Below are 10112 nucleotides of genomic sequence, written 5' to 3' on the forward strand. Positions count from 1 at the left end.
GGTGACCAAGGCTTTACGAGTAAATAAAACACCCTGAATTGAGCACTCTGATTGGTCAATCAACAGTAGATAGTTTTTAAATATATATATATATATATATATATATATATATATATATATATATATATATATATATATATATATATATATATATATATATATTTAGTGTGTTGTGTATTCATATATATGATTCTTTTCGAGCGACTGATTTCAAATCACATATTGACGCTTTTGGAGCAATTTAGATGCACTATGACCCCGGGACAATTGCTGATGGCAAAACTGTGGTGTTTCCGGGACATTACGAAATGCTCGTGTCGAGGACTGTGATCCTATATTATCCTATATTTTAACGGTTGTAAAACCCAGACTTTTGTGAAAGGCATCTTCCTTCCATTCTATAGATTCAACTGAAGATGGTTAATATGTCTGTGCAGCTAGCAAAGACTTAAAAAACTATCGGGGATAACAAAATAAAGTATTACAACATGTAAACAGCTGTAACAATAGTAGAGAGTGAATTGAAAGGGTATTTTGTAACAGCCAGTACACGTTGATCGTCTCTACGACCACGATGAAAATGCTGAAGAGGGCTCTAGTTTGCTTCACTGGTACTTCAATGGTACTTTTGTTACTTCATAATAGGTCAGGTATGTGTGTCAGTCATTACATGTTCACTTTATGATAGAAAAGTTATAGCATAGGTTGCAGTGTTGTTTTATTAGGGCAGTGTAAAATGTGTAGATATAAAGCGATCTTCCCATGTCATCTTTTAAAGTAGAACGCGCCTTAGGGACAGTTGTCGGACTCTCAAACTTTTTCATTTCTTTTCTGATCTACCACTTGCGGAGGCTAATTTTAAAGCTCTTTGTGTAAGAAAACGTTTCACCGGATTAGTTTTTCGAAAATCGAATATATGATTTTTGCTCCATAGAGTTAACGCAGCTGCAGGGATAGCGACCATTTTGAATTTCAAATATCGGTAAATCTTGAGTTATTTGTCTCTCTAGTACCAAAATTTGCACGGTGACTCCCGATTTTTATTCTTGGTTTTGAAAGAGAACAATTTAAACATTCTTTGAGGAAAGTTTGAACAAAAGTTCAAGTCTTTCACTTTCGAGGCGCATACTGCCTTAACAAGGATCCTTTATGATTATAAAGTCGAAGCATTTGCAAGACAGGGCAACCATTTTAACACGGATCTAATATTGCTCATTTTTTATATAACTCCTTCATGAGTATTTCAAGTTTTTGCACAGTAGGACTCAGAAAATGCGGATTAGAGAGACGAATTACCCTAAGTTTACCATATTTATATGGCCTCTTTTTCCCAGCGTTAACTCTATTGGGAAAATGACAGTTACAATTTTCACAAGGACAAAATTTCGAGAATTCATTTACTCCACAAACTCCGAGCTAAGCCTAAGCCAGTAACTGACATCAAGATATTTGAGTGTCCGAAACAGTGTCCGATGATCATTCTTTACTTTAGCGTTTTACTTTATCACTTCAGGGTCAGATAGTAAAGGTTTCCAAAAGATGAGTGGACCACACTTCGGCGCATTACTGTCCTCCCTTATCAGAACCTTCACAAATATAAAATACCGTTGCCATGACCGATTGCTGGTCGAGCAGTCTGGTACGACCATGTGGGAAGTCTGCCGGGACACTGACCAAGGAATTATCCTGGATACTTCAAGAAGTCCTGACTGTCGAATCTTTGTATCAATTATGTAAGTAATTACAGGTCAGAGATGTATTGTAGTGTTAATTATACACTGGATAAGTCACAGGTGATTGGATACACGCAGAAAGAAGTGACACTCCAGTGCCTGTGGGATTAAGTTATTCTGTTTTGCCCATGTGTACTATACAGTTGTACCAAGGCAAATGTAAATTCATGTAATCCTGCACCTATCCCCAGTCTGAGGCTCCTGTGTACTTGTTTTTAACCAGACATTGGAGTTGAGATATTTCGCACAATCTCAGGAATCTCGGATGTTGAATTGAAGCATCCTATTTTAGTCCAGGATCCAGACATCCATTATTCAACCCTGATCAACGACACTTTACGGCTTGGTCCTTCTAAGAAAAAATGTGTAGTTTGAAAGCTGTTTTTATGTTTTCAATTATTACATATCAGTTAATCCGAGCATACAAAATCTTCCTCCGAAAGGGATGAGAAATCGTCCCCTCCTTTCTTTTATTATTGACTTGGTGACTGTGCAGTCGTCTACGGCTCACAATTTGAATTACCTCGCCGGCTTTGATATATTTGTATTTTGTTCAATACAATAAGCAGGAACCTCTAAAGGTAAAGTGATTGAACGACTTGGTTTGTGATGTTTTACAGGTCTCCAGAAAACATGACTGACAAGAAATTAATCGATAATTTAATGGCGTCGTTTGGCAATTGTGAAATCGTCCAGCTGGATGTTGAAGAAGGAAAACATAACTTAGTGAAATATCTTAGAGATAACTTAGGACAAGGGAATGTGAGCACTCGTCTTTGAATCTGCATAATTGCATGTTCCATGTGTACCTGCACAGACATTCCGAATCTGATTACAAAATATACTGTCATGTGGTTGTGTTCCAGTATATTTTGTAATCAGATTCGGGATATCAGTGCAGATACACATTTCTCTCCAATCAATACATAAATCGGCATTTCCACAAGGACTGAAGGATGTCCCTCATTTTATACTTCTTGGGCTCTTTCCGAGTATTTATGGCTTGGTTACTTGATGCTGAAAGTCAACTGCCGTAAGTGAGACTTTGGTTATTGTCTGACTGCGCCAAGCATTAAAGTGGGAAGTTAGCATGAATTTTGCTGATTTTTCAACAGAATGGAAAAACAGCCCAAAATAACCAAATTTGAGCTCTAAATATTTCCATAAATGGAAAAATGACACAGTATTCTGAAATGTCGAAAGTCAGAAAGCACACATAAAACAACAATAGCTCTTTGGATCAGTCTGCCTCCGTCATCTGGTAGTATATTGTTGTGTTTTGTAGAGAGGGCGCACTGCGTTAAAACATCCCTCAAAGAGACAATTTTTCTCTGTTTTCCAGGTTCAATTGTTAAAGATCGATATCAGTAAATTTCTTTGGTCCTCATTTGAAGACATCCTTGAATCAGGCGTCTTAGACAATGTGAAGCAGTTGTTGTTGAGAATAGACATGGACGACATCGAAGACGAAAGTGTGGACAACCCATCAATTGAAATTTTGACAAGTTTCTATAGGGTAGCAATGCACTTGAACATATCTCCAAAGACACATTTAAAATACATTTTAAATATTCAAAAAGAATTGACAGTACCTCTTATTATTACAGAACATTACGACATAAAGCGTATCTATCTCAACTTCTTTTAGGCAGCACTATTGCGCCAATGATGTAAATTATTTTTTCCCCGATAAAATTACCCAGAATTCCATTTTCTGTTGAACTCTTTTTACGGCAGTTTGCCTACGCATGGATTAAATTAGCTTTAGTTTTGGTGATCTTTCATACGCTATTTTTTTGCCTTTTATAAAACTATTATGAAGTTTTAACGAGTGAAATGATGTTTGACTGGAAATGAGCATGATGCTGTCGGAATATACTTATGTCCAACTTTAGGTAATAATACTAATATGCGCCTCGACAGTGAATGACTTAAACTTTTGCTCAAACTTTCCTTGATGATACCTTTGACTGCTTCTCTTACCAAAGCAAGAACAAAAATCAGGGGTTACCGTGCAAAATTTGGCTCTAGAGAGACAGATTACTAAAATTTCCAAGTATTTGAAATTGAAAATGGCCGCCATCCCTTCGGTAACTATGGGAAAAATAAAATTTCCGATTTTCTAAAAAATTAAGACTGGGAAAACTTTTCTTTCATCAAGACCTTTAAAATGAGCCCCCACAAGTGGTTGCTCAGAAGAGAATTGACAAAATTTGAAAGCCCGAATTTCTATCCCCGAGGCGCGTTCTACCTCAACCTTAAGCAAGCAAGCTGACAAGGAGAATCAGAACTAAGTATACAGTATGCGATTATTCCTTCAAAGATGCATAAGTTGCAGTCAGTGCAGCCATTGTCAATTCAAATGGTATGTGACTCTGTCTTTCAGAAAAATCAGCTCCTTGAAAAACTTGAAAAGTCGGGCTTCACTTTGATATCCTCAAATTACATTCCATCAGAAAAAAATGGAGTCGGAAAAGCACTATGTTGTTACTATGGAACGTGGTTGCAGGTACGTGCATTAACTTATTATGTACCATGAAACCATTTCACAGTCAGTGCTCTAAATTAAGTTCATCATTAGATCTCATTTGCGATATGTACCATGTATTGACAATGAAGAGCTTCAACCCTTTGAACCCTAGCCCCCTGTATTCTATAATGTCACGACTAGATTTACTGATAGACGGGACGGACGCAAAGGGTTAATACAGTAGGCATCCACGGCAGTGTCTGTGTACTTGTCTCTTTGTCTATCTGTATTATTTCTCAGTACAACGCGAAAATTTAAGAATAACCATATTTGTAATCCTGGTATTTTTCATGATTTCTCGTGAAATCAAAGCTAATAATAAAATGTACACTGTATTGTGGTACATTTCATGTAAAGTTGAAGTACATTATACGTACAGTTCATGTGCCCTTCACATAACACTCTCAAAAGTGAAGTTGTACAGCCCGGGTGATGGCATCATCGGTTTAGTTTTGCATGAACAATAAAAAAATCGTCATTGCGATTTAGTAACATCTTATTTGCCCGTTCTTTCAGCCGGGCAAAACGGAAACAACATCTATAACAGATAAAAATACAAAAGTGTTGAATTCGCAACCAGGAGTACGTTCTCGGCTGGTGGAACCAACGCTGTAAGAAAACAGAAACACTCATTTTCTTTGAGTCGTTTTTATAGCAAGCATTCTTATATTTTCCGAACGACAGGCTGCAATCAGTGTCAAGTGTTGGCACTTCTTACTTCCACAGAACAATGTTTACTTGGACATATGTGTCAACTTATAAATACAGCGTGACTTTTCAGAATTTTCACGAGATATCTTTCGTGGTAGCTCATGAATACTTCTAATATGAAAGTGAAAAATGTATGGTTGATTTAATAATGTCAGTCTTACTCATACCACTCTTGTCTAATTCCACAGACATTCCAGACACCATTTGTGTTGCAACCATCGGCTGTCATTCCGGAGGAGGGGAAACCAGATGACTGGGACGGTGAAGTAAAACGCTTACTGAAACATCTCCGTACCAACCAGATGTCTTGTAAGCAAAGTCGTCACATGGGACATGATGTAAATGCTGATGGAGGATGGGACGTCTGTTTTGAACCCCACAAAGGATTAAATTCAACAAAATGTCTTGTTTATTCCATAGGGTAAGCTTTTAAACAATAGTGCAGCTAGAGAAGTCATTACAGAATATTACTATACGTATCACACCGTAACACTTCTCCAATTTTTGAGAAAAAAATAAAATTTGTATGATATGTACATTTCTTCATATACTTGAAGCCTTGGACATTTCAATTATTGACAACATGCATCGCTCTCCTCCCTCCCTCCCTCCCTCCCTCCTCTTTCTCCCTCCCTCTCTCTCCCTCTCCCCTCTCTCTCCCCCCCCTCTCTCTCTCTCTCTCTCTCTCTCTCTCTCTCTCTCTCTCTCTCTCTCACTCACTCTGTAGAATCGGTGATGATTGGTCCTTTGATGAGGCTATGGCAGCATATGGCTGTGACGTATTTTCGTTCGATCCAAGGTGTGTTTCTTAAATGGACGATTTGCATATTTATTTACTTATTTTTTCCACAGACCCATATTACTAAAATGTAATACTACAAATCGGTACGTTCTTGCTCTTAAAACGAAGAACACTGCACGTACGTAAGAAGTGCATTGTGGGCCATATTCAAGGCATTCATCTGCCCTGCACTTAAATGACTTAAAAGATTTTGGGCAATACACACTTTAAAAGAAACATTTAAAAAGAATACATTAAACGTCATGAGAATAATGGCTAAAATTACGAATTGCAAAATTCGCCTTGGCATATACATGCGTTAGTTGCCTCAGAATATCAGCATCATTATCTCTAAACGTTGACATCATAATCATATATCCAAAACACCTTTTCACTTTCACAATTTTTTTAAAATGTTTTTTCGTAAAGATACACCCAAATGTTAATGAAATTGGAAAGAAGTTCTTTATACTTACATTCAGTTTTGCCATCGCTTCATAAATCAATAGTCCTGATAGCTGTCTCTTGCACAAGTTAGGGAGCGTTCAGTTTTTACGGCCTGGGGGGGGGGGGTTGCGGCAAAATCTTGTCGCCGAAGTGCAAAAAAATATAGACTCCCCTGCATTTTTTGTGAAAAAAAGATGACCCCCCCTTTGTCAGACGAAAAAAATTGATGACCCCCCCCCCCCCCCCCCGCTGAAAAATAACCAAAACCCATATGTCAAATTTACCCGCATGGTTTGGATTTGAACTCCGGTACGCGGCGCACTTTATTCGTGTAGCAGAGATGCCAGTTCACAAATTTCTCAGTCACATCCATTGAAACGTCTGTTAATTAGGACGACTGTAAGGCAATTTTAACTTCATTTCCATAGACAACTTATGTCCATGGACATTGTATAAAGTAAACTTTATTGGAGTGGTTCGCCAAAGGCAGCCCTCCAGTTAAGAGGGTCATGGGCCATTACGTAAAGTCAACTTTATTCTAGTTGGCCACCAAAGGTGGCCCGCCGGTAAAGAGGGTCGATCATGGCTATTGCATAAAGTAGACTTTACTGGACAGGGCCGCTGAAGGCGCGAGGCCATTAAGATTGCCGTGGGGTATTACATAAAGTCAATTTATTGTAGTTGGCCGCCACAGGCGGCCCGCCGGTAAAGAGGGTCGATCATGTCCATTGCATGAAGTAAACCTAATTGGAGTGGGCCGCCAAAGGCGTCTGCCCGTTAAGAGGGTCATGGGTAATACATAATGTATATTTATTGTAGTGGGCCGCCGAAGGCGGCCCGCCGGTAAAGAGGGTCGATCAATGCCATGGCATAAAGTGAACTTTATTGTTGGTATTATGTTTTTGAAAATGTGGTGACCCCCCCTTTCCTACCAGTGAAAAAGCGATGACCCCCCCCTTTGCGGATTCCAAAATTACGATGACCCCCCCCTGGATTTTGCCGGCCCCCCCGGCCGTAAAAACTGAACGGTCCCTTAGGTTGGTATGCACAAATTGAAAACAAGTTCTTCGGCACTAACTTCAAAAGTTGTAAATCTGTAGTATCATCAAAGTATCTGGCGTTTATTCCGTTGCCTAAAAGACTTCCGCCCTGAAACGATTACAACTCCGTACGACTGAACAACGCGAATACCAACTGACTTAATTTGTCCATTGTATTGATTTTTTTAGTAGATCCTTGAAATATTTGTCATAGGATTGGCACAAATAAACACCATTAATTTGGCAATGTTTTACCAATAAGTCAACTCTACCAAATCGTTTTGTTTGTTGCATGTTGGGAATATAATAGAGATCACTTTGCATTTTGCCCTTTATGACAATTCACCACAATCACTACATCAATTTGGAAGTGGAGTCGCGGTGTAATATTACAAAATCCAACGCACATGTATATCACCTAACGCTTCCGATCATGGATCTCCAGGTTAAATAGACATTGAGAGTCCTGAAAATATACTTCGAATATCAAATACAGATGGTAACATTACCACGCCAGCGTGGCGTATGTTGCATATATCGACAGAATGTTTCCGAAAAGGCAGAAATATATCTAAATACTACGAAAAGTTTTAGCTCTGAAGGAAGAATAGTACAAAGGCACGAAAGTTGGATGGTTGAAGAGGGGAAATGCGAAGTAAATTTGGCATTTTCCCCATGGGGTTTCCATATTTTATATCGTTTCGGATACCATTAAAATATTGAGTATTTTTTAACAGATCCTCTCATGTTGTTGTAATTTTCAAGTTCTCAAAAGGTGAAGATCCCTTATGAAGTCCGAGAGCGGGCTTGCTGAACAAATAAATAGCAAGTCTGGTTCCTTTAGGGCTCCTCCGCCACGCTGTTGAAAAGTCAGCAAAATTCATTCCAGCTTTCTAATGCTTGGCGCTGTCGTGAAATAACAAGTGCCTCACTAACTTGGCTTTCAGCATTAACCAACCGAGCCACAAACACTCCGAAAGGGTCTGGTTTCACGACTTTGGTCTGCTGGACAAGAATTCAGATAAACACCCTGGCCGGAGTACTCAAAAATGGAAGGTTCGGACTCTAGAGGGCCTCATGGCTGAGATGGACCACCACAATGTAAGTTGTGCCTACAATGTTACGAGTCGAGGTTACTAGTACATATTCTTCTCTGACAAAATCATAGATTATCATTGAATGTTTTTTTTTTTTTTTTGCTTTTCAAGTATGAAGTTGGCTTCACAGATGAATGAAATTCTTTTAACGCAGGAAATTAACAATAGCTGTTTCTCTGTACGTATATGTAGTCAACGAACGTAAACTTTTGCTCCATGTCGCATGATAATTGTTTTGTATGCTCATCATGTTTCTCGGCAATATTCTACCATTTTATTTTGCTTTGGTCTTGGCGTGGGGTGCTATATTTATCGATGTTGTTCTGCACCTTGTAAAGTATGATGGAAGGACATTCTTTTGTCTCAATGGAAAATTCCGGCGTGTATATTGGTTGAATTGGTTGGAGAAAAACTTGCTTTTGCATTGATATTCATAATCTGTTTACCAAATATACTGACATATGATTGTGTTCCAGCGCAAGATCGATGTTCTGAAAATTGACATAGAGGGCGCTGAGTGGCAGTCTCTGTATCAAATGCTGGAACGGGGGACCCTGCAGTATGTGAAACAACTGGTCTTTGAAGTTCATCTTTGGAAACCGATACCAGGGAACGAGAAGGCAGGCTTTCGGGAAAAATACAGCATTCTGAAATGGTTAGAAGAGCAGGGATTTCGAATGTGGCACTGGCATCAAAACCCCTTGAGTGAAATAATCAAACTTGGGTATAGTGATTTTCTTTCGGAAGCATGCTGCTACGAGTTGGCGTGGATCAACACAAGATACAATGATTGGTGGGAAAGTGCAGGAAGTCAAGAAATGTGATTTAGAGGTTCGTCATCCAAAGTATCAGAGAATAAATACGAGGAACGGGGGGGGGGGGGGCTATAAAAGTAAATGGGGGCGAGGCACGAAAGAAACTGTATTTACAGGTTTTGAAAGTTCCAGAGAACTAGGAGGGGAGGAGTTCCATTGTTTACCCCAAGCAAATTATTAATAAATCACACTGAATGGGTCAGGAAACAATTATTTCATAAATCTGCCTTTTATCAGTTGTTTTATGAAAATGATTTATTTCAGTGGCCGACAATCATAGTTATGCAACAAGGGAATGTATGTCACACATAATGTCAATATGGATGAGTATTATCATTTTGACAACAACCTAGCTGACTGTTATCGTGTGTGCCTGAGTAACAACGGCAAAAAATGGACTCTTACGGGAGTACTTGAAAGGCAGACGTGGAATGTAAAAAAAGTTATTATTCAGGCTCGCATTTCTTACGTCAACAGAAGCGATGAGTTTTGGCCCTTAAATAATTAATTTTACTTCTGTACCAGTGCTTACCGACTCTCTATCCAAAAGTTAATGGTAACACGAAGTTTCGCCTTCCTATTTTACTGAAATTTTAAGTTTGAATCGACCATGATCATGCTTCAGTTGAGTTGCATCGAGCGAACCTAAAAAAATAAACGACGGAGCTGTAAGACGGACTCACTTTGCTGTTCCTCTAGTCTACCCCTAACAATACTCCACTATGTCGAAAAAGTTAAATGGCTACTCACTATCAAAATGTCTATAAAGTTCCAAACTACGCTGTTTCATCTATGCTCAACACGCTTGTGGAAAAGACTATATGATACAAGATACCCCATGGGTGAGTTGTAGTGTACGATCACAGTCGTTTGGTGGGCTGTTCAGCTCTGGGACTATTCGCCCCATAGACGAGTGTACAGAAGCGAGAAACACCTCGCTTCTGTACACTCGTCTATG

The 10112-nt window shown here is 39.0% G+C and overlaps 1 protein-coding gene across 1 annotated transcript; it reads left to right on the forward strand.

Moving 5' to 3' along the window:
* The first annotated feature begins 453 nt into the window (after positions 1 to 453).
* Positions 454 to 9201, forward strand: LOC139130366 (uncharacterized). The gene is made up of 9 exons (XM_070696160.1): positions 454 to 650; positions 1514 to 1733; positions 2354 to 2495; positions 3076 to 3249; positions 4120 to 4242; positions 5163 to 5395; positions 5702 to 5773; positions 8190 to 8343; positions 8816 to 9201. The coding sequence occupies exons 1-9, from the start codon at positions 575 to 577 to the stop codon at positions 9161 to 9163; spliced, it is 1542 nt and encodes a 513-aa protein (XP_070552261.1). The 5' UTR covers positions 454 to 574; the 3' UTR covers positions 9164 to 9201.
* The last annotated feature ends 911 nt before the right edge of the window (positions 9202 to 10112 follow it).

This window comes from Ptychodera flava, chromosome 4, assembly GCF_041260155.1.
Source record: "Ptychodera flava strain L36383 chromosome 4, AS_Pfla_20210202, whole genome shotgun sequence".
NCBI classification, from domain to species: Eukaryota; Metazoa; Hemichordata; class Enteropneusta; family Ptychoderidae; genus Ptychodera; species Ptychodera flava.